Source organism: Phyllostomus hastatus, unplaced genomic scaffold (genome assembly GCF_019186645.2).
Source record: "Phyllostomus hastatus isolate PE091 unplaced genomic scaffold, TTU_PhHast_1.1 phas_contig_1021, whole genome shotgun sequence".
Lineage (NCBI taxonomy): Eukaryota > Metazoa > Chordata > Mammalia > Chiroptera > Phyllostomidae > Phyllostomus > Phyllostomus hastatus.
In genome coordinates, this window is record NW_025333505.1 from 230,606 (window position 1) to 254,988 (window position 24,383).

General features: G+C 59.3%; 1 protein-coding gene and 1 pseudogene across 2 annotated transcripts; one reads left to right on the top strand and one right to left on the bottom strand.

Moving 5' to 3' along the window:
* LOC123815309 overlaps positions 1-5,194 on the bottom strand; it is a 25,489-nt pseudogene extending 20,295 nt beyond the window's left edge.
* On the top strand, positions 5,013-22,324 carry ZNF746 (zinc finger protein 746). 2 transcript variants are annotated; one of them, XM_045833493.1, is made up of 7 exons: positions 5,013-5,213; positions 8,105-8,404; positions 8,534-8,615; positions 9,580-9,693; positions 17,704-17,895; positions 18,370-18,495; positions 19,615-22,324. In XM_045833493.1, exons 1-7 carry the CDS (start codon positions 5,193-5,195, stop codon positions 20,667-20,669), a joined length of 1,890 nt encoding a protein of 629 aa, XP_045689449.1. In that variant the 5' UTR covers positions 5,013-5,192; the 3' UTR covers positions 20,670-22,324. The 2 variants fall into 2 exon arrangements, with proteins under 2 accessions (XP_045689449.1, XP_045689456.1); XM_045833500.1 differs by having other exon boundaries at positions 19,618-22,324.
* Positions 22,325-24,383: the final 2,059 nt, after the last annotated feature.

The window sequence follows — 24,383 nt, forward strand, 5'->3', positions numbered from 1 at the left end:
GGTCCAACCTGGAGGTCTGGCGGGCTTGTCAGGGCCTCTCTTTCTGGCGGCTGTGACTCCCATATTCGTCCCCTCGCGGGGACTCACCTGGACTTTTGTCCTTACCTCTCGGCACCTGCCTCCCTCCTCTTAGAGCAACCAGACTCCAGAGTAATCTTCCCAGATGCCTCTTTTGCTTTGTACTCCCTGCTTGGAACCTGCCGGTTACTCTCCACTTCCTAAGCGAGTGGCTTTCGAGGTGCGCTCTGTGGAAATCCTCCCGTGACCCCACCAGGGGAGATGCAGAAGAGGTCGCGCTCCGAGGGGCTTGTGAAACCCCACCGCCCCCAGGTCCTGCCCAAAGGGAGCACTTCCTCCCTGGTCTCATTTCCACATTGTGCTTCTCAGGTTTTCGTGTGAAGAAAGGGGTTCAGAGCCAAACTTGCTTTAACAGTCCTTGATTTAGGGATAGAATCTCAGTGATGAGCACGACACGCAGGGTCGTTTCTCATCCGACCTCAGTCTCATCACCACACTTGAGGCGTTCTGATTTCCATCTGGAAACTTCCTTGCCCCACCTCGTCTGCCTAGCTAACTCCTACTGACCCTTTGACGGCTCAGTTCCAGTGTGTGTGTGTGGGGGGGGGGGCTTGGAGAGGCCCCGCCCTGCCTCCCAGGCCGACGTCGCGCTCCTCCCTCCCTCCCTCCGCTGAGCGTCCTCCTCGCGCGTGTCCCCTCCGCCCTGCTGCGGGCGCGCACAGCCTTCCCACAGACACCGAGCTCCTCGGAGCGGCGGCGACATCTCTGACCACTCTGCTGACCCTGAGCAGTTTGCATCAGTGAGCGTCCAAGCTTGTTTCCCTAGGCCGGTTGTAATTCCAGACACTGTCTTTTACTCAGATGTGTCTATAAATTGTCCCAGGTTTTTCTCTATCTATGCAGGGGTCCAAATTGCATCTCCCAGACTATCTCTTAACACCAATAAGTGTTATAGAAACCTTTATTATACTAAAAACACTGTTTTTTTTTTGTTTGTTTGTGTAGAAAATGTGGTCACCCTGACTATGATCTGGTAGGTACTCAGTACGGCCTTCTTGACTAATTTCTCCTGAGTTTTGTCCCTAGCCAAGCCAGAAGGGACTCGGTGTCCCTATGGAATATTCTAGTTTCACCTGGCTCGCCTTTGAAGGGACTCGCTTTCCCACCGAAAGCCACAGGCAGTGCTGTATTCACCCCAAGTGCATCAGAGATCGAGGACACAAGGGGTCAGCCTCGTAAAACTGAAAACCGCGTGTGTGTAAATAGAAGTGGGAGTCAGTAATGAGCTTGTTTCTATTCTCATGAATAATGGCGTTGCCGGCGGGCCCTGTGCTGCCCAGGAAGTGCTCCTGCATGTACATGGTGAGAAATCTAATTTGTGTAACCAAAACCTTACTTTCAAAAGCTGTGGAAAACTTAGTTATGGGCAAATTCAATAACTTTAATAGTTATTGAATTAAAAAAGATCTAGAAACAAAGTCTGATGCTCGGTTCCTATGTCTGGAAGTTTCCGTCTTTGGAGTTTGCTGCAAGTAAGAGCCACCTGTGATTCTGTAAGCCTCATCTGTACTTGCTCAAGGTGACCCCACTTCCGCCCTGGGGAGCCCAGCCCGGAGCCTTCCCCTCTGCTGGGGGAGCCCGGATGTCCTGGGGGTCCGTCCTTCATTCCTGAGGCTCGAAGCTCAGGGGAGGTTCGGGGGCCCACGGACGGGTCACTTCCTGAACAGCTGTTGTCAGTCATGGACACCCTCAGCATAGGCAAGTTTTGACATCAGCGTAGCAGAAGAACTGTGGCTATGGAAGGTTCTGGAATGCCTGAAGGGCAATCATGGACACCAGGGCTCGGACACCTCCTCCTCACATTTGCCACAGGGTCACCTAGCCCCTGGCTCTCTGAAGCCCCATCAGGAGCTCCCCTCTAGGTTGGCCGAGGGTGATGTCATCACAGTGTTTCTGGGACTGAGGCAGGGAAGGAAGGGAGGGAGCAAGAGAGGGGTCTGACCACAAGCGCTGGTCAGACCGATCCCCAGGGTTCAAGTTCACCAGCCTGCTCCCCAGGCCCTTCTGGGTGAGCTGCAGACCCTCGAGACCACCCACCTTAGGAGGGTGAGGGAAGTGGAGGGCAGTGTAATAGACTACAGGAGAGCGATGAATTCTTGGGGCCACAGTTCATGCCACCACGTATCACAGGCGGTTAAGATTTGTGCTGAGTAAGCACTTTGTGTTCTGTAAACCTACCCTGTATCAGGCACCATAGAGAGAGAGAGAGGAAAAATAAGGTACAACCCCTGTTCTCAAGAAGCTTACAAGCTGTGAGATGAGTCAGGACAGTATTCCTCTGTGTTAAAGTTTTTTCTTTAAGTGCCAAGTGAATGGTCCCAATACAAAAAGTTAGGAGCTTGGCCAAGGCAGAGTTGGCTGCAGGCGTGATCGGGGCGGTGGGGTTGGGAGGAGGGTGGGGCTCGGTGAGGGTTAGGGCATGAGCCCGTCTGGAAACAATGGGGACCCCTGGGTGGACAAGAGGAGGGGAAAGAATACGAGGAAGGGCACGGGAGTGGGAATTCTCACGCCTGCTTAGGACACAGACTGGGCCACAAAATCGGGATGGTGGAAAGACCATGGAGGTGTTGAACATCAGCCCAAGCGGGCGGGGACAGTCTTTGCTCTCTTTTGCAGACAGAGGTTGGAAGGCCAGCTACCGGGGGTGCTTTGCATTGGATCCTTGTCGTAGGTGGAAGGTTGGGGGAGTCATTGTTTCCCAGACTCTGCTGAGCATCAGAGCCCCACCCACCCTCAGCCCTGCCCTAACCCAAGCAGAAGCTGGTTAAAAATAGACCTTTTTTATTTTTATTTTTTTAACAATTTTATTGTTTCTCAGATACCAAGTCAAGCTACTGGTGCTCTTTATTGATTTTTAAAGATTTTATTTATTATTATTTTTAGAGAGAGGGGAAGGGAGGGAGAAAGAGAGGGAGAGAAACATCAATGTGAGAGAGAAACGTTCATCACTTGCCTCAGAGAGACTCCCTGACCAGGGACCGAACCCATAATCCAGGCTTGTGCCCTGACGGGGAATTGAACCAGCGACCTTTTGCTTTGTGCCACGACACCCAACCGAGAGCCACACCAGCCATGGGAAGACCTTCTTTTAAGAAAGCTTTCCCCACAATACTCAGGACCCATCCTTATTTTGATTCAGTCGTTCTGGGACGGGATCCAGAAATTCACATCCTTCACAAGCTTCCCCAGAGACACGGATGGAGCCGACCCGAGAAGCTGCGAGGAGAGGTCATGGCTACCCTCAGACGGCTCTGGCTCATATCAAAAGCCGAATTTTTACAACATCACATCCCTGAAAACTAGCTCTTCTCTCCGATCACTGTATTTCTGTCGCAGGTGCCTGCTCCCTCGGGGCAGACTCAGCACCTTCGCACTGTCCTGGAGTGTTTTGTTTTTTTTTTTTCCTGTGAAACGCACATGCAGCAGGCTACCCCCTCTTATTGCAGATTCTTGACAGTGCCCTCAAATCTGCCCCTTCCGTTCTGTTCCCACCCCCGCTCTCCCTTTGGTCCGGCCTTGTCTCACCTCATGCTTGGACGTCTGCAGTAGTATGCTTGCGACTAATCTCTTCTCTCTCCCACACTCGCCTTCAGCGACCCGGTCAATCCCTCCCTGGGAGCGGAAGGCATGAGAAAACAGCTGGGCCTATAGCATTGAGGGAAAACACCCCCCCCCCCCACAGAAATGCAGGGGACAGACCTCCCAACATAGTTTGTCTAACGTGACACCCCCACCCCCACTCCTGGGGAGACCGCACTTTTCTACACAAACACTGCATCCGGGGTGACCCCTCTGCTGGAGGTTTTGCCCAGGCTGACGAGGAGAAAACGAGGGTGCGTTAAGATCCCGCTGATAGACCCCAAGCCCCGCAGAAGTCTGGGGCACGTGGTGCCGGTTCCTCTTCAGGAAGGAGTCCCACGGAGAGGAAACAGAAAGGAAATGCATCCTTGTGACCACAGGGGGGCCCCCTTCAAAGGCTCCTACCGTCCCCCGACCCCGGGTCACCTTAGTTTTTCCAGTTTTATTTTTTTTCTCTCCGTCTTGTTTAAAAATACTATTCTTGGTACTACAAACTACTATAAAATATTATTGTTGTTATGACAAAATTTTAAAATTTGAATAAGGGAGGAAATGTCCTGCGGAACTGGCCTGTGGTCTCACCGTTAAAGAAGACTTCTTGACTACGTATATTCCAAACTTGTCAATTTATATACATATATTTATTTTAAAGAAATAAAAATGGGATCATTCTGGACTGGCGTCTCTTAAAATACCAGGAACATCTTTTCATTACAAGTTCACCAAAATAATTTTAAATGATGGTATTTTGTTCCACTGGTTGTTCCATTAAAAATATTTTTATAGGTAATAAACACGGTAGAGAGTTCTGAGTGGCTGCCTACCGGGGTTTGCCGAACTACCGTTTCTATTGTTGCGAGAATTTTTTTCCATTTCAAACCAAAGGTATTTGTGAGCAGCAGCTGCCAAATCAGCGACGACACGGCAAGAAGCTCGAATCGCCTGGCCGGACCTACAGCGGCAGGTGCGACGTGGGCGGGTCCCCGGGGGGTCGCAGGGGGAGCGGCCGCGGTCACCGGGGGAGGCCCGGCTGGCCTCAGGAGCCCGGCGATTCCGAGCCTCTCGGGGCGCGGGGTCCAAAAGTCCGAGGCGCTCGCGAGACGCGGCCAGCCACAGGTCGGGCGCGAGGCCCGGCCGGTGACTCAGCGCGCGCCCGGCCGTTTCCGCGGGGTTCGGGGACCGGGATCCAGGGGGTCGGCGGACCGCAGGGCGGGGCGGGGCGCGGCGGGGCGGGGCTGGCGGGCGCCTGCCGTTCGCCTCTCGGGCTGCAGGTGGGGCTGTGCGGCCGCGCTGCCTCCAGGAAGCCTCACGGGCCTGCGCCGGCTCCCAGGATGCAGTGTGGACCGGCCGGGCGCTGACGGCGGCAGCGCGTCTGCGGACCGAGCGGCGCGGGCCGGCCAGCGAGGAGCGCGCGCCGCGGACGGGGACGGCGGGCCGAGCGGGCGGGCGGCGCCTGCGGAGAGGCCGGAGCCGGCCTGCGTGGGGCCGCGCGGCGGCGGCGACTTCCTCCGGGCCGGGCCGGACAGCGCAGGGCCATGGCCGAGGCCGCGGCTCCGGTAAGGGCGGCCCCCGGCGCGCACGGACGCGCGGACTCAGGGCCGGGGCCCAGCACACGGCGCCGCAGGCCCGGGCGAGGGGCTCCGGGAGCCGGGGCCGGCCGCCAGGCCCGGGGCTGCGGCGAGCGGGGCGCGGGGTCCGCTGGGGCCTACGTCACCCGCCGGCCGGGCCCCCCAATCCGGGCTGAGGCCGAGCGGGGCGGAACCGGCCGTCCCCGCTCCGGAGGCCGCCCCGCGCGGAGTTCCTGCAGCGCTCCGCGGCTTCCTGCCCTCGCCCCACCCTTGGGCCCCTCATCTGGGCGGACGCCCCCACCCTCCCCGCGTCTCCTTTCTCTGCCCACCGCTCTGCTCTGCGCTCCCTACCCCCCAGCTCCCCCCAGCGGCCTGGTGGCACCTGGGTGGTGTCCGGTGCGGCTTGGATTCCGCAGACCAGCAGTACCGAGCGCCCAGCTCGCTGGGGTCCGGGCGGAAGACAGCTGCCCCCGTGTGTAGAAACAGGCACCACACCAGCCCGGTCAGGCACGATTTTGTCCTCGCAGCAAGCCTAGAGGCACCCGCTCTCTCGGTCGTACAAAAGGAAAACCCGAGGCCTAGAGAAGTTAACTTGCCCAGGATCGCACAGCGAGAAAGTGTGTGGAAAGACACGGTTGCTCTGTGTTCGGGGCCACACCGACTTGGGGACAGCAGGCAGGTACACAGGCAATAACAGGGCAAACCCGACGGAGTCTGAGCGTTTCCTGCCTCGCGGTGGAGCGTGCTTGGGAGGCAGGGGAAGGAGAGGGCAGGGGCCGCCCTCTGCAGCCCGCACCCTTGCGGGCCTGTGCCTCTGTGATTTGAGCTGGGCTCCTAGGGCTAGGATTTCAGGTGGGGAGGACAGCCCCGGGCACAGAGAGAGCCACGGAGGTGCCAGCAGGTTCAAGGAACAGAGAAAAAGGTGCCGTTGCACCTGGGGGCTGGTAGGGAGGAGGCTTTGGTGGGAGGCTGCAGGAGAGTTGGAAGGGGTTCGAACACCCGGACTTCCATCACGCGGTGAGGAGCTGTTGAGGGATCAGGAGTTCTCTGACCGTCCGCTGCTCAAGCCCAGAGTTTAGTGCTTCCCTGGCCGGAGTCAGGTGACAACACCATTTAGTAAGGAGCTGGGCTTGAGCAGAAATGGTCGTCCTCTTCCACCACGGGGCTCCCTGGCCCTGTTAACGTGGTAAGAACACTGTGTACCTTATTGTTTATCAAGTAGGAGTTTACTCGGGGGCCCTTTGCTGCAACGCAAAGATTGTTGTGGTGGCGGCTGGGTGCCCTTGGAGGCACCTGCGGAGGAGGACTCCGGTGGATGGGGAGCTGGGTGATGAAGAGAAAGGGGGGCTTCTGGAGCAAACCGACAGGGGCACGGGGAGGAGGCGCCAGCCCAGCGCCATCCGCACAGCCTCGGAAGAGCAGGAGTCCCACACTATCCAGTCGTCACAGCCCTCTGCCTGTCTGGCTCCTCCGTCCTCTGAGACGCAGCCAAAGTCCCCCCCCCCACCTCCATCCTTAGGTTAGAGGTCATCAGGTCCGGCCTGCTCCACCCATCCTTGACGGTGTTTTTCAGCCCCTGCTCAAACCCTCCTCCCGTCACTACTTCGTGAGGTGCCCACCCGCGGGCCGGTGCTCCGTGTCTCAGCGTCTCTCTCTGAGCGCATCCACGCCGGTTCTCGCTGCCACCTCCTTATTTTGCACGTGGTGGCCAGCCGTTCGTTCCAGAGTCTCTTCCGGAATGTGGTGGTGGGCCGTCAGTCCTCGGCCACGCAGGGAAAAGGCCTGAATAGTGGGGCCCCCTCTCTGACACGGGGCGGGGGGGAGACTCGGCCTTCCAGTGTGGTTGTGGGTGAGGCAGGGGGTCCGGCCCCTCTCCTGTGGGGGGTCCCTCCCCAGCTGCCTGTCATTCAAGGCCCCGCGTGAACTCGGCAGAGACCGGGGAGTCACTGCTTGGGGAAGCTCCGCGTCTGCGTGACGGCGGCTGCACCTGCCCGAGTCCCACCCCATGGCCCATGTCCCACCCTCTCCTCCAGCCAGTCAGGTGTGTCCCTGGTCCCGGGGCAGCTGCAGGAGTGCCTGAGGCCGTGACGGTCCCTCGGGAGGAGAAGTGGGAACCGTGACAGAAAAAGTCAGACGCTCAAGAGGGCCTAGGGGACTCGTGTGGTACCCCCCCCCCAAAAAAAAGTCTAACTCGTGGCTGGTGATTTGCAATACTGGCGAATTTTTAGTTGGGGGGTGCTGTGGCTGGGGAGGGGACAAATCAGATTGTCCTGTGGGTCAAGGAATTAACTGTTTGATTTTTCTCTTTATTAAAGTGAGACACACGCTGCTTATTTAAAAAGCTGTTGGGCAGTGCTCTTGTTTATGCTGTTCCAGTGGCTGGTTTTTGTTTTGTTTTGGGGTTTTTTTTGTTTGTTTTTGTTTTTTTGCTAGGTCATCCTCGGTAGACAGTCCCTGTGTGAGTACGATGGGAAGTGCTGGCTGGCCTCTGGGGCATGTGCATTTTACCATTGTTCCACTAAAACGCCCAGAGTTCGTTTAGCAGAGTCGCCCTGGGCTGTGAAAGGGGTAGTACAGCCTTCAGAGGTCATGCAGGAGGGACTCCAGAGGTAACTGTAGGGTGGCGGACGCCCCCTAGGGGTCTGCGCGGCGTGTTGCAGAGGCCTGGAGGGACAGCGGCCGCCAGCTCAGGTCTTGTCTAAGACCCCCAGAGAAGGGGCGTTCGCTAGGGGGACACCTGGCATGTGGCACAGGATGTCCCTACTTTGACACATGGGCTCCCGCCCCCAGCCCAGCCCCCCCACACCCAGGGCCGCTGGGCTCCTGAAACACAACTGGTGGAATGATTAATGCCGGTCTTTTCTCTTTGTTTCTGGAAGATTTCTCCCTGGACAATGGCAGCTACAATCCAAGCGATGGAGAGGAAGATCGAATCGCAGGCTGCCCGCTTGCTCTCCCTGGAAGGTCGAACGGGGATGGCCGAGAAGAAGCTGGCGGACTGTGAGAAGACGACCTTGGAGTTCGGGAACCAGCTGGAGGGCAAGTGGGCCGTGCTGGGCACGCTGCTGCAGGAGTACGGGCTGCTGCAGAGGCGCCTGGAGAACATGGAGAACCTGCTGAGGAACAGGAACTTCTGGGTGCTGCGGCTGCCCCCGGGCAGCAAGGGGGAGGCCCCCAAGGTAACCCCGGGCACCTGGGGTGGGACGGCCCAGGGGGCCGTGCCTGTCAGTGTGGGCGATCATGCGTGACGCCTGGGGCTCCGCGGGCCCGTGACCTCTGATGACGTGGTTGTCTGTTTCTCGGAGCAGGAGTGGGGCAAGCTGGACGAGTGGCAGAAGGAGCTGTACAAGCACGTGATGAGGGGCAACTACGAGACACTGGTCTCCCTGGGTGAGGCCTAATGCTCATTTCTCTGTTCGGTGTGGTTTGGGGGAACCTCGGGCCTCTCCTTTCATGCCAGTGGGTTTTCTCACAAGGACATGTACATCACTAGAAACTAGGACCATACAAAGAACTGTCCCCTCTTCCTAAAGCACTAGACGACTGAGCTGAAAGCTCCCTTCCACTCGGTCAAATTCATGGGATGCCAGCCCCAGGTGGGGGGGCCCCCATCCGACCACTCCCCATCCTGGGAGCGTGGCTGCTTGCATTCTCCTGCTGGGACTTGGAGTGGAGCAGGCGCTTGCCGCTCAGATCTGGGATGTGACCCGCCCACATCTGAGAAGGGCTTTCTCTCTCTTAGCCTTTTCTTGCTGAGCTCTGTGGCCTGGACTGTGGCGCTCTCCTGGGTCAGTGGAGAAGGCAGGCTGTGCTGCTTGCGGCCAGCGCTGTCTTCGTCCCCTAGACCCTGGGGCTGCTGTGACACTCCCCATGTGACACCCCCAGAGGGGCTGCGCTGTTTCCTCCTGGGCTTGTTTCCTCTTGGGGTGTTTCAGCGTGACCCCAGACTGCGTGACCCCAGACCTGCAGGCAGTAGGGCCTCCTTAGGGAGGACGGAGTGGGTGCCAGTGTGACAATACACGTCAGTTTGCAAGAACACACCACTTCCCGGTGTGGGGATGGTGCCAGCGTCCCCTCACCTCGGCACAGCAGCACGGTGGGCCAGGCAGTTCTGTGTTGTGGGGCAGCGGCCCCCTGACCCCCACCCGCCCAGCGCACCGCCCTCCCAGCCCTCAGTCACGACACCCAGAAATGTCTGTCTCCCCGGGGACAGAGTTGCCTGTGGTTGAGCCCGCTGCTCTGTACCAGTCAGGGAATTCCGTTGCTCGGCCACTCTTGGTTTCCCAGGCCGCCTGTCCCCAGCTCCGAGTGGAGCCACGCGGCACACGCTAACCCTGATGACGTCTCTCCTCAGACTACGCCATCTCCAAGCCCGAGGTCCTGTCCCAGGGCGAGCAGGGGAAGGAGCCGTGTGGCTGGCGCCGCACAGCCCCCAAGGTTCCGGATGCTCCCGTGGACCCCAGTCCAGGTGAGGGGCCGGGCGGGCGCCGGGGAGACGCTGGGCAGTCCGACGGAAACAGGGAGGCGAAGGCCAGAGACGGTGTGGCCTTCGTGGCCTTCCGAGTTCCGTTCAGTAGTTACGGCCCATCCCCTGTTCGGCCAGCACCCGGAATACGTCCCAGTGGGGAACCAGGCAGCAGACCCAGCCGAGAGAGGGAGAGAGAGAGAGAGGGAGAGGAAGAGAGAGGGAGAGCGAGCCAGTGGTTCTGAATCGGGGGGAGTGAGGGACGGACCTGGATAGGCAGGGTAGGAGTGTACTAAAGACAACACTTCATTCACACGTAGCTCCCTCCCGGAGCCACCTCTCATTGAAATCCATCAGGCGTCACAGAACACTGACCCACTAGCCGCGTGTTAGCCACACTCTGCGTGATGGTTAGAGCCGCGGGTTGATTGGAGGTGGGTCTGGATACTGGGTATCACTGTCTCGGGTTTTCCCGCAGCCAGTCAGCACCTTTGAAAGTGACGGGAAGGACAGGGGGATGCAAGGGGCAAGCCACGTGACCGAAGTGAGGCCCCGGCCGGGTCAGGGGTGAATGATGGGGGACCCACCTCCTGGCCTGTCCCCTGTGCCTGGGTTCCCCTTGCATCTGATCACTTGGGCCACTCGTGGATGAAGTGCGTCTTCTGAGTGTGCTGTTTCCTCGAGATTAGATTTTCCCTTTTCCAAGGGCAGATGGCCTGCAGAGCCGGCCACGGCGTCAGCGGTCAGAGCACGCACCGCGTGGGTGCCGAGGACGGTCTGGAAGCTAGAGGACGGAAGGACAGAAAGAGGGGCTGGGACTGGGGGGAGATTGCCGTCTCTCGGTCTGGGGGGCAGGTCCGCGGTGGGCTCGTCTGACCACATCTAGAGCACACCGTATATGGGGGCCTGTCACCACCGCCACGGAGGGTGCAGGGACCCAGGAACGGGATGGCCCGTGGCAGGGCCCCCACAGTTCCCTGCCCTCTGGTCTCTGCCTTGAGCGGGTCGTCTGGGATCCCATAGGGCCTGACTCCCCACCCTTCCCGTGCAAGAAGCCCGGACCTCGCTCCCCCTCCCCCTCGCCCTCCCCCGGGCAGGTGCTGCCTGTCAGCCCTCCTCTGCAGCTCCCGACTCCTGCCTCCTGCGCTCTGTGGGGCTCCGGCTCAGCACTGGGGCCCAGCCCTGGGGCCCAGCCCTGGGGCCCAGCCTGGGCTCTGGGCCCGCCAGCACCGCTCCTGCGCACACAGCCTCCCCTCTCTGGCCCTGGTTTTGTCCACTGTGGTCGCCTGGCCAGCCACGACCCTGGTCAGACCCGTCCACCCTTCCGCGCCAGCTCCGAGGCAGCGCGTGTGGCCGGGGAAAGCCCCGCGTGCTCGCCATTTCTGCCCTGGCGTTCGGGGGCGCTGGGCTGTGTGTCCTCGGTACGGTCCTCGGTGGCCAGAGGTCGGCCGGCAAGGGCCCACGGGCCAAGTCGCCCACCCTCTGTTCAGAATAATTTGTATATTGAAAAGACATGATTTAATTGAAAAAATGAAACAAAACATGGGCACGGTCCTCCCCACCCCACCTGCCTGTCTGCCTGTGTCTGTGCCCAGTTCTCTGCTCGCGCCTGTGACACACGGTCGACTCCCCAGTTGGAGACCCTCCTACCCAGCGCCCCCCGCCCACCCCGTGCTCATTCCCTGCCCGGCCACCTTCTCAGGGACTGGGGCCTCCACTCACCCTGCCAGCATCCACTCGCTCCTTCCCCTGGAGCCCCGCCCGCTGCCCTGCCCACTCTGTGCCATGCTCCCCATCACCTCCTTCCTCTCTTTCCCCTCCTCAGGGGCCCCCAACTCCGTCAGGGCCACCAGGGGCCTCCAGGCTGTCCCCTGCCTGACCTGTTGGTGACACTGCCCCCGTGGATCACTCGATTCCTAGATGCACCGTGCCGCCCTCCTGGGGTGCCCCCGCCTCACTCGCCACTGCCCTTGGCTGCGTCCTGTCTCTCTTTCTGGCCTCACCTTCCTCCTGGCTTGGACGTGACTTTCCCCCGTCGCCCCGTTTAAAAGTGCAGCCCCGCCTCCCACCCAGGAGTCCCTTTCCTGCTCCTTTCCCGCTCCCAGCTTCATGACAGATACCTCGTCTGTTGCCACATTTTATATTCACAGGTTTTGTATATATTTCATGTTTACAGATTCACGTATGTGTGGTCACCTCCCCCCCCATTAGAATGTAAATTCCAAGAAGACAGCAACTTGTATCTGTTTCGTTCATGTAATTGTTCTGAGCAGCCACTGCCTAGCACAGAGCAGGAACCCGGGAAACATTTGATGACTGTGTGCCGAGTTTCACGATGTAAAGCGTGCGTGTGCATGAAAACCATTCCGGATACAATTTAACTTCCTTTTTAGGTCCCAGTCCCATTTGTCCCCCGGGTCGCCACTGTCCTCCAGCTGGCGGTCATTCTCCCCGCCCACATTTCGCAACTGCCGCCATGTGCGTGTGAGGCCGTACGCGATCGAGAATGTGGCTTTCTGTGTCTTCAAATCTGCATAAGTGTCATGTGCGTCACTCAATATTCTATATTTCAGATTTGCCTCCCTCGATGCATATAGATGAAGCTCCTTCATCCCCACAGATGCTCCGTGTTCCAAAAGCAGCCACACTGCCGTGTGTCCTCCCTCCCTCCCCCGAGCGCGCTCTGGCTTTCCTCCCCGGTGCGGCGCGCACGCATGGTGCTGCAGGGAGCGTCCTCGAACCTGCCTCCGTGTCCGAGCGCGCGCACAGACGCGCGCGCGCGCGCTGCTGTCTCCGTAGGGTGTGGGCCCCGGGTGGAGCCCTGAGTCGCAGGGCGTGCTGGCCCGCCGCTCTCTGCCAGGCCGCGGTGCTGTCCCTTGGGCTCCGAGCTGGCGCGACTGCCCAGCCCCTAGGAAGCACCTGTTTCCTTCCATCTGGGCCCACTTTTCAAAACTAGGTCTTTGCCGGCCTGGTGCAGGCGGAGTCACGCCTTGCCTTCGTTTGCCTCTGAAGCCGAGCATCCTCTCCGTGGGTCTCTGGTTCCTTCTCCGGTGACACATCTTCACTCTTCTCTGCTAGTGTCTTCTTTTGCTCGTTGATTCAGGACTTGTGTCGGTCCCAGACACGAGCCTCCCTTCGCCCCGAGGTGCCCCCTCCCAGTCTGTGGCGGGTCTCAGCTCTGCAGCCTCACGTGGAGGCTCTGATTTGGGGTTGAGTCCGCACATCAGCCCTTTCCTCCGCGATCTGTGCTTTTCTGTCTCAACGTGCCCTTCCCCCGCTCCCCAGCTCGGAAAGACATCCTCCTCCTCGTTGTCGGGGAGTTTGGAAGCAGGGGTTGCACAAGCCCAGCCTCGCCCGTCCTTCTTCCCTCGGGCAGCTGGCCACCCCCGGGAGCCAGGCTGTCTCTGCCGCTCTGCCGGGGACAGCCCCCGACCACGGTCCGGCGGGTGACTTCCTGATCAGAGGGTCAGTGTCGGGGCCCCTCTCGCCCACGGCTGAAAGCTGCACCCTCGGCAACAAAGATGGTTACCCTCACCGAGCTTCCTCCCCCGTTTCACGTGTCCGTCATAGTCCACAGCAGCGGGGAGGGGGAGGGCGGTGGGGCAGGGGAGTCACGGTGACGGAAGGAGACGTCGGGGTGGGGGACGCAGGACACAGCGCTCAGGTGACGTGTTGTGGGACTGTGCCCCTGAGACCTGTGCCGTCTTGTTACCCAGTGTCACCCCAGTGCATTCGATGAAGAAGAAAAACAGATTCGTGACAGAAAGGAAAATGGTTAGCAGTGTGCAATAATAATGCAGTTTTCTTTCATCTATCGATAGTTCTGTGTAGGAACTTGCTAAACTTCTCATTAATGCCGATAACTTTTCTAACAGTTGTCTGATGATTCTCAGATTTTCTGAAACTCTAATCATATCTGTGAGTCCTGAGAGTTGTTTCTTTTCAAGTCTTCATGATTTACTTTTTCTCTTGTTTTCTTGCGCTGGCTGAGAACTCCCAGAAGATCCTTAAACCAACGTGGTAAGAACAAGGATCCTGTCGGTTCCTCATTTTAAGGAGAATGCTTCTCCACTCGGCACGTCGAGTGACGGATGTCTCAGGGTCACCGGCGCCCTCTGTTGGGTTAGAGGAGTTCCCGGTATCTCTCGTAGAGCAGGTGTTTCTCACAGGAAGAGCCGTCGGGATTTTTTCAGGATGCTCTTTGGGTGTCCGTGGAGATGGCGTGCTTTTCCTCCTGGCGGACCTGGTGGCGTGGCTGTTTGTGTCGTGTGCCGGCGCTGAGCCAGCCTCCTCGCGGTCGCGGCGTGAACCCGACCTGGTCCGGCCCCGTCGCTGCATTGCCACACTTGGCGCTGGTGGTCTCGTGGGGACTTTCGCATCTTCGTTCCTGAGATGGGCCTGACACTCTCCTTTCTCCCACCGCCTCTGTCTGTTGCAGGCGGTAAAGGCAGCAGCTGGGGTGGTTTCCTGTGCCCGGAGAGCTGGTGCCCTGGGGAAGTGTCCATTCCTTGAACGTCTGGTAGGAACCCCAGGGAGACCAGCCAGGCCAGAGCCTGCTGTGTGGGGTGGAGTTCTGCCCATGGATGCAAGTTCTGCAGTCCTTACGGGACTGTTTCGGTGTCCCGTTCCCTCTTTCGTTAGTTTTGGCAAATTATCGTTTTTCTAAGGAATTTTCCCATGCCCTCAGAGTTCCCATACTACTTGGAGGAACATTTATAATGCTCTCTTTATCTTTTAATCTCTGATGCTCCGTAATGATGCCGCCATTAATTCTTCACATCGGTTATTGGTACTTCCCCTTAACAGTTGCTGGAGATGCACGGGTTCAGCGTTCTCTTCAGAGAACCAGCTTTCGGTCTTGTCGTCTGTCTGTGTTTTCCCTTTTGTTAATTTACACTTTTGTATTATTTCCTTTCTTCTACATTTTAGAAGAAAAAAACATTTTGTTGTTGATGTTTTTCTGTCCTAACACCTTGCATTCTCTGCCTGACCCACTAATTTTTGACCTGTCTCCTCTTTTTAATATAAACACACGAGGCTATAAAATTTTCTGTAAGTGCCACTGTAGATGAAGCCCATACTTCTTTTTCGAGGATTTTGTTTGTGTATTTTTAGGGAGATGGGAGGGAGGGGGAAAGAGAGGGAGAGGAATGTGTGAGAGATACATGGGTCAGCTGCCTCCCCCACGCACCCACCTGGGGACCTGGCCTGCAACCCAGGCCTGGGCCCTGACCGGGAATCGAACCTGCAACCTTCCAGTTGGCAGGCCAGTGCTCAAAACCAGCCAGGGCGCAGCCCACACATTTTGATAAACAGTATTTTCATTAGCATTGGGTTTCAAATATCTTCTCATTTTTTCATTATAATTTGTCCATAGAGCAAGCCTTGGATTATCTAGAAAGTATATATATAAAAGCATAAATACACACACACACACACACACACACTTTAGTATGTAAGGTGAGTTTGGGGATATCTGTTACTGATTTTTAACCTAATAGTGTTATAGTTAGAAAATAGGTGTGCAGGAAATTATCTTTTTTATTTTCTCTAATGTTCTGCCTGGCTTGAAAAGCTCGTGTTTCCCTTCCCTTTTCTACCTGTGTCCATTCAATCGGGTTTGTTAATAGCGTCGTTCAGGTTCCTGTACCTTTAGTCCGCAAGCGTCATCAATCACAGAGGGAGGTGTGTCGAGGTGCCCCACGAAGAGGGTGGGTTCGATTGTTTCTCCTGGAGTTATGTCCGTGTTGCTGTACTATTTTGAAGCCGCGTTATTAGATGACAATTTTAGAATTATTGTCTCTTCCTGGCCCATTAATGTGCTATTGCCCAGTAGTCCTTTTTGCCCCCCTTCTGTGAACATTTTTCCTTTTGCAGCCTATTTCATCTGCTGTGGTGTAACTCCACTGCTTTTTAAACCGCTCATTGTGGTGCGGTGCGTCTTTGATTGTCGGACATGGGCTTTGCTTCCTTCGGTTGTAGGCGCATCTCTGGGAGACAGCGTGGATGTTGTCCGCAGGGGACGCCGCCCTCGGTGTCGTGGGCCAGACGCGTGTGACGGGGGGGTCTCCAGCCCGTCCCGCTCCAGCCCCAGGCGATTCACGCTCCTCTGCCGCAGACGCGCGCCGCCCCCCACGGCCTAGGCAGCGGGGCTGCGGCCCGGAGGTGCCCTGCGGCATGCTGTGGACGAAGCGGGCCTTCCTGGAGGTGCTGGCCTCTGGTCATTTTCCTCACGTGAGGTCGGGGTCACCGTGCTTAAACCTGGATTGTATTCTTCCTGCTTTACCCAGCGTCTGTAGCTGCCCCGCACGGGGAGGAGTCTCGCTGCATGTAGCTAGCTGCATACCAGGAATGGAGCACCGGACGCCGCTTGTCCGTCTGTTGAGATGGTTTTATTGTGTTCTCCATTGATCTGTTAACGTTGTGAGTTATATCGCTGTGTTTTCTAGGGCCAGCTTGTCCTTGAGTTCTCAGGATAAACTCATTTGTTCATAGTGTATTGTCTCTTTTTTTGAAAACCCCTTACCGGGTTTGACTGGTAACGCTCTCGTTAAGAAACCTGGCATACCCCCTCACACAGGAGACGGCCTTCTGTATTTCTTCACATCCCGCCCTCACCTTGGTGCGGGCAGAGTCAGACCGGCGGAGGCGCCCCCTCGGGTTCTGGAGACATTTCATCGTCTTCCGATGCCCTGTCTGCCGACGGGAATCTGCTTGCAGTCCAAACGTCGTTCTTTTCTCTCTGGTGCCTTTTAATGTTTTGCCTTTGCCCTTACTCCACTTCGCAGAACGCTGTCGAGGTTTATACTTCTCATTTCCCACTTAGGAGCTGGGTGTTCCCTCGGACGGGCCTCGGTGCCTTCGATTGGGGCGCGTCCTCCTCCTTCCCCTCTTCTCGCCTCCAGCGTCCGCAGCCTGGGTGGGGTCTCTCACTTCCCTCTCCCGTTTCTTTCTTTCTTTCTTTCTTTCTTTCTTTCTGTGTCAACCCCAGCGCCGTGCTGGGGATTCTTTTTTCCCAGGTTCGTCTCCCAGGTCACCGGTGTTCTCCCCAGCTACGTTCAGTCTGTTGTGAAGCCACGCATCGAGTTTTTCATTTATGTGGTCATTTGTAGAGTGTGAAATATATGTAGTTCTTTTTCAGGTATTCCTGTCCTTGCCATTGGGGTTCTGTTCCTTCATTTCTTTGACTGCTTTAGACGCACTTACGCTACAGCGTCTTTCCGGCTCACTCCTCGTTCTGTGGTTCTCGGGAGTGAGTTCTGGGGGGACCGCCTGCCGCCTGGCTCCTCCCCGGGTCTGGGCATCGAGCGTCTGAGTGGGGGCCCTGGCGGGGCGGGTGGCCGGGGTCCTGGGTCGGCCCTTCTGTGAATTTCTCAGGCGGGGTCCGTGCACCGTGTGGGAATTCACTGTGGGCACGGGATTCTCGTTTCTCGTGGGTGGCTTTCCCACCCGTGGCCCTGGTCCTGCAGGCCCCTCAGGTGGTGTTTTCCTAGTCCCTGCCTCCAGCGGGGACCGAGTCTCAGGGCGCCTGGCTCCACGCAGGCGGGCGGCTCAGCTCTGCTCTCGCCTCGCTCGCTCGCTCGGACATCAGGGCCCCAGCCCCCGAGGCCGGCACCCTGTCCCAGCGGTCTCCCGGGTCCCTCGGCTCCCACTGCAACACTTGGTTTGACTTGGCGTTTTCTCTTTGATTCTCATCTCTCCAGTCTCTCATGCTCGCCGAGATATGGGCGGGTGTTCAGAGTGAGAGCTGGAGCTCCGCAGGGCATCTCGCTGCTCTCCCCCACATGCCAGGGGGCTAGCCCTGAGCTGAGCAGGCAGCAGCGTGCCCCGGCCGGCCCCTCCCAGCCTCCCCCTGTGCTAGGGGAGCCCCCGCAGCCCCTGTTGTCCTCGCTGCCCCTTCCCACCGGGCTCTCCTGCTGCGGGCCCCCCCAGGCCCATCTCCTTGGCCGGCTGTGGTCCACCCTGGGCCGAGGGGCCCTGCCGCTGTGTGCTCACACACTCTCCCTCTCTCAGGCTCGGCGCCCCCCGTTCCTGCCCCCGACCTCCTCATGCAGATCAAACAGGAGGGCGAGCTCCAGCTCCAGGAGCAGCACGCTCTGGGGGTCGAGGCCTGGGCGGCCGGCCAGCCAGATATCGGGGAGGAGCCGTGGGGCCTGAGCCAGCTGGATTCCGGAGCGGGAGACGTCTCCACGGATGCCGCCGCTGGTGAGTGGCTCAGACGGGAGTGGGTACCAGGAGTGAGAGGCAGGGAGCGGGCCGGGCGTGGCGGATGCAGGTCCTGGAAGCCCGCGCGGTGGGAGCTCTGGACTCTGGAAGCATCTGGCCTGCCTGGCTTGGCAGTTCCCCCACTTAAGACAGGGACGGCCCCAAAGGACACCTGTGGGCCCCTCTGGGTGCCGTGACGTTCTTGTCCTGGTGTTTCCCTGCCTCACCTTCGTCGTCGGCCACACTTGTGCTCCCGCCCCCTCCCCGCATCGGGCGGTGAGGCCACCAGCTGCCGCGTGTTGAGGAGGAGCGTGTGGAATGAGCTGGTGACGTTGCCTCCACCGAGAGGGGAGCAAGAACCTGGGTTCAGGAGGGTGTGGCCACAGGGCTCGTGCAGAAAGCCGGGGTGGGGTCCCGGGGGGGTTTCGTCCACTTCCGTCCTCTAACCCGCGGGTTCTGCTCCCTCTGCTGCAGGCGTCCACTCCAGCTTCTCGACCACGATCCCGCCCACGTCCTGGCAGGCGGACCTCCCCCCACACCACCCCTCCTCTGCATGCTCAGACGGGACCCTGAAGCTCAGCACGGCGGCCTCCACGGAAGGTACGGGTGGCAGAGAGGGGGCGGGGAAGGCTTCCGTTCGTCCGCCCCGGAGGCTGCCTCAGCCCAGGCCTGACCCGTACTCGGGAGCCGGCCCGGCCTGTCAGGCGGTGGGCGTCTAGGACTCCACAGTCTGCCCTGTGTCCCGTCCAGGCTGAGGCTGCGACAGCCTTCCTTGAGCAGGTCCGTGTTTCCAGTGGTTCTTTTCTCACGCTGACCGCTCAGTCCTCATCAGCTGATGGCCTGAGAGGACACGCCTCCTGCCCCAACCCGGAGCCTGGCACCTGGCTGGCATGGCAGCAGCCAGACCACCCCAGAGCGATTCTTAGATGTTGGTGCTGCCAACGGCAGGCGTCCCAAGGCCAGAACTGGAGAGAAGACTTTCAAATTTATGTATTTTCTATTTACTTCTGTTTTGATGACCCATTATCTGTTATTTTAATAATTTGTTATATTTTAGCACTCCAAAAATGTGCTAGAAGCCTAGACCCCTGATACAAAACTTCAGGAAGTGAAATTCAAGTACATTTACATCACTGGTATTGTTTCACGAATATTTTCACCGTTAGCTAGGTGGCCGCATGTATTGCATGCTTGCTGTGTGCCAAACAGCATGCGAGGTGCCTTCGGACACGGTATCTGGTAACCCTCACGTCCCCTACGACGGGGTGTTCACAGGTGTGCTGCTGGTTAAGAAATTGCCCTGCAGCTCACGGCTGGTCTGTGGGGAGGAAGGTGTGGTTCCATCCCAGGTCCGCCTGAGCCCCAGCCCGGCGCCTTTGCCCCGCGGGAACATTGTCACTGGTGGTCAGAGTGCCTTCCTCGAGGTCATTTTGGTTAGCCTTGGCGGCCAAAGCAGAAAGGGAACTCAAGGAGCAGCCGCCATGGTTGCTTTCCTTGCCCTGGAGGCTCTGGAACAGGGATGTCCTCCTCGGGGTTTGAAGCGGCCGCTTGACCGCTGGGGGGCGCTCTGCAGAGCCGGATCCTGCCGCCTGGAGACCAGGGCCCAGCGCGCTGCTGGGAGTGGGACCCAGAGGCTGCTCAGTCTCCAGGTGCACCGTTCATCTTCGCTGTGCGTGGGGGAGGGGCCACAGTGATACCTGGTCTTTCTGTCTTTCTCAGCAGATGTAAAAATTGTGATCAAAACTGAAGTCCAGGAAGAGGAGGTGGTGGCCACCCCAGTGCACCCCACCGACCTGGAGGCCCACGGGACCCTCTTTGGACCAGGCCAGGCCGCAAGGTTTTTCCCTAGCCCTGTCCAGGAAGGCGCCTGGGAGAGCCAGGGCAGCTCCTTCCCCAGCCAGGACCCTGTGCTGGGGCTCAGAGAGCCCGCCCGGCCGGAGCGGGACCTGGGGGAGCCCAGCCCCGCCGTGGCCCAGGATGAGACCCCTCCGGGGGACTGGCTCCTTGGGGGGGTCCGGTGGGGCTGGAATTTCAGGTGCAAACCTCCTGTGGCTCTAAACCCGAGGACTGGGCCTGAGGGGCTCCCCTACTCCTCCCCTGACAACGGAGAGGCTGTGCTGGACCCAGGCCAGGCCTCGAGAGCCTTCAGTGACCCCTGTAAATACCCGGGCCGGACCAAAGGCTTTGGCCACAAGCCGGGCCTGAAGAAGCACCCGGCTGCGCCCCCTGGCGGCCGACCCTTCACCTGCGCCACCTGCGGGAAGAGCTTCCAGCTGCAGGTGAGCCTGAGTGCGCACCAGCGCAGCTGCGGGCTGTCGGATGGGGCGGCGGGGGCGGCGGGGACCGCACGGGACGGCAGCGCCCTGCGGTGCGGGGAGTGCGGGCGCTGCTTCACGCGGCCGGCCCACCTCATCCGGCACCGCATGCTGCACACGGGCGAGAGGCCCTTCCCGTGCACCGAGTGCGAGAAGCGATTCACTGAGCGCTCCAAGCTCATCGACCACTACCGAACCCACACGGGCGTGCGGCCCTTCACCTGCACGGTCTGCGGCAAGAGCTTCATCCGCAAGGACCACCTCCGCAAGCACCAGCGCAACCACACGGCGGGCGCCAAGGGCCCGGCCCGGGGCCAGCCGCTGCCGCCGCTCCCGGCCGGCCCCCCGGACCCTTTCAAGAGCCCTGCCTCCAAAGGACCCTTGGCCACCACAGACCTTGTGACCGACTGGACTTGTGGCCTGAGTGTCCTGGGACCCACCGACGGCGGGGACCTGTGAGGCTCCCGAGGATGGCCAGGGCTACCTCAGCCCTCCGAACCCCGTGGGCGGGCCGCGAGTGTAAAAAGTCCCGTTTCCAGACGTCGGGGTGGTGGCGGACGCAGAGGCGGGAGCGGAGACTGGGAGACCAAACCCCCAAGCGGCCGAACTGATGGCCGGAGGGAGAGAGACTGTCGGACAAGACGGCTTCCGCCTCTGAACAAAGTGGACTTCTCTGATTGTGACACTGAGCACCATAGAATTTTAAGTAATTTAATTATGAAACTTTTTTTTTAATTCTCGAAGAAGCTGGAAAATAGTCGTAGTACCCGTTTAAACTTTCTAGCCTACTTTTGGTTTCTGGAGCGTGTGTGTATGCTGTGTCCTTACCAGGTCTGACGGGGAATGTGCTGGAAGGGCGGCGGGGCTGGGGGCCCAGTGAGGAGGGACCCGCAGCTCCCCCGCCCCACGGGCTCCTGGGGACGGGGCAGTGGTAGCAGGAGGCCTGGGGGGTTGTGACCTCGCAATGCCAGGGTCTGGGCCGGCCTGCGCCTGGGTCTCCACGCTGCCTGGGAACCGAGGCCCGCAGGGCGCTGGAACCCAGCCTCACCTCGTCGGGGAGGAGGACTCGCCCCAGAGCAGCCACCTCCCCTCCCAGCCCGCCTCTCCCTCCAGAGGCCCCCAGCAGTGCTGGCCCCTGTTTCCCTGTTAGGGGTCACCGGCCACCCCCACTCAGAAGGGAGCCTGACGGTGTCGCCCCGATGTGCGACTCCGGGCCTGGGACAGGAGGGATGTGTGAAAGCACAGGGCCAGGGCTGCAGAGGTGACCTGGGGTGGGGGGCAGTGGGGGCATCACATCTGGGCACCAGTGGGGCCCAGCACACAGCCTGGCCTGCCAGCGCCGCTTGGGGCTGCCTTCCCCTCCCCAGAGATGCTCCTGTGTCCTCTCTGTGTGGCGTGTTTTCACCGTCAGAGGGCTTTCACACCGCACCTCACACGGTGGTTGTGCCGGTGACCTCGCAGGGGTCCCGTGAAACACACAGGGCAAGTCTTTCTTGTTAGAGACGAGGAAATTACTCAGAGGGGACACATCTCGGCCTCGCGGCGCGGGGCCCGGTGCGTACCAACAGTGGGAGAAAGCCTCGGGTCAGACACGGCTTACCCTCCCAGAGCCTCAGTGTGGGCGAGGAAAGCTTTCGTTTTCGCCGTTTAGGAGATCGGTCCCCCGCGTGCATGAGCAAAATCGTCGGGCCTCAGGCCGCGGCTGAGCCCCGGCCTCCCTGGTGTGTGCGCCCTGCAAGGCCCGAGGGCCAGGGCCCGGGCGGCGCCTGCCCGTCTCTGCTGCAGACCCTGGCATGGCGGCAGGCACAGGCCCAGGCTTCTCCGTGCTGCCATGGTCCTCGCCACGCAAGCAACCACTCCTGTTTTGTGGAAGCCGCCGCTGGGCCCCTCATCCAGAACGGGGGCGCCTTGCTCCCCCGCCCCCAGAGGAGAGGCCAGGCTGCTGTTCACCCAGCTCCCCCGTGTGTACTTTTGTTAGGCAGTAGACTAGTTAAGAAAATTGTTTCTATGTACTGTATATTTTGTACCTGTTTACACCTCTAATTGATATAACTGATATTTTGAAAAAACCAATGAGGAAGCGCCCTGTTAAAATAAAACCTAACCAGCACCGAGGTGGTTTGGTGGGTTCCGTTCTTAGACCTGCGTATCTGGGGCCGAGGCCTCTCAATGCACCCCCCCACATCCCCCTCCCCCCAAGGCTGTGCGGTCAGCTCCCAGCATCCTCCCTGGGCACTCGGTCGCCTTGGACCCAGGGCAGCGACAGTCCCTAAGAGGTAGGAATGGAAGATTCCAGAGGAGTTTGACTCGGTGGAGGTAAACTGACATCTGGGGGGCGGGAATCCAAACGCATTTGTCCCTTCGCTTGGGAAGACACCCACAGGTGACGTGACTCGGTCTCACGTAGTTGGACGGGACGCACACGAGGATGGGAAGGTCAGGAGAAGCAGCGCAGAACATCACAGCAAAGCGGGTGCGGGGGTTCCCTCGCCGCATCTTCTCCTGGCGGGGCCGAGGCGAGGAGAGGAGGCACAGCACCTGTGATTGTTGTGTCCGTGGTCTTGGGGTGAGGTCCGCCCCAGGCCGACACCCACATTCCCACCACCCAGAGTTAGCGACTGTTAACCCAGCCCCAGTGCCTTCTTTCACTGCCCCGCACCTGCGTGCTCTGCACACGGGAACCTCTCCACGCCGGAACCCCCGGCCAGTTAGTGGTGCACCACATGGGTGATTTCTCCTCGGCTGCACTTGCCAGGACGACGGAGCATGGGGGGGGGGGCTCGGCCAAGGGAGGGGGTGGGGTTCCATGGCAGACATCTGGAAGGTGGGGTCGCGACACCGCCCCCGAGCTCCTGGGAGCCCTGGCTTGGAACACGCTCCTCCGAAGCGTCCTGCCTAGGCCAGAGCACAGTGGTGCCCGCCTGTGCCAGTTTCTGAGCGGTGCTGGGACACGATACCACGAGCTCTGTGGGTTGAGCCAAGGCCGAGTCACCCCACGGCTCTGGAGGTCAGAAGGCCAAGATAAGCCTGGGGGAGCTACAATCAAGGGGTCGGCCAGGCCGGCTCCTCTGGAGACTCTGGAGGACCTCTGCCCCTTCCAACCTGCAGAGACGCCCACTTTTTAGCACCGGACACGTGCCCCTCGTGAGGTGGGGCTCCTCCCTGGTCTTGGTGTCCTGCAACATCTCCTGCGTCTTGCCCTCTGGTGAACTGAAGTGTCTGCCCTCCCCTAAGCCCTGTGCTGCCTGTGCTGCTGCACAGGTCTTCGCTGCAGACACCGCCCGCCTCGTCCCCAGCCACCTGCAGCGCCTCTGCCCCTTAGTGCCGCCCGGCCGCCCCCAACCTCTGCAGGGAGGACGGAGCCTCCCACGTTTGTCCGTGGGCCCTCGCTCAGGCGCCTCCTGTTGTCTTGTTAGACACCCTCCCGCCCCCCGACTTGGCAGGTGGCACGTTCCCGGAGCCATGCACAGGGGTGTGTGTACGAAACGAGGCAGCAGGCTCAGGGGCCACGGGAAGGCTCTGTTCCCTGGCGGCTGTAAAAACGAGGTTCCTGATCTGGCATCATCGTGAAACCCCGCGTACTGTGCAGTTTCTGCATGGGGATTTATAAATATTAAAAAAGCACGATTCAGACTTTAAATACCTAACACTGAAATAATTTCTGCCCTTAAGAATTTTTGGTCAAGAAGTAAAAAAAAATGCACATATTGTGGACTGTATAACCCTGGACACAGGCCTGACAAAAACATCTGGAAGTGCCAAATGGGCTGCGATGAACACACACACTGTTAAACACGGAGCTAAGACAGAAAAGAACGCAGGGGAGTCCTCACGGGCCAGAAGTGAAGACAGGACCGAACACCCACTCCAAGTGTTGGAGGGGGGGCTGCGCCTACCTGGAGTGGGGTGAGGAGAGGGGCGCAGAGGCCTCGGGCCCCTGCAGGGGAGAAGCTGGACCCGATGCCTCTGGACAAAGTCTCTGGACGGCGTCGTCTTCAGAAAACACAGTTCAGTAAACGTGCACCCCGATACCAGGAGATGTATCCCCAGAGAGCGGATGCTGACACAGACACGCGAGAGGTTACTGGGGATCGATGCCTATGAAAAAGGTCAGAGGAGGAGGAGGGAGGGCTTTGCAGGCACAGTCGCAGACCAGGGCGTGGATCCAGCACC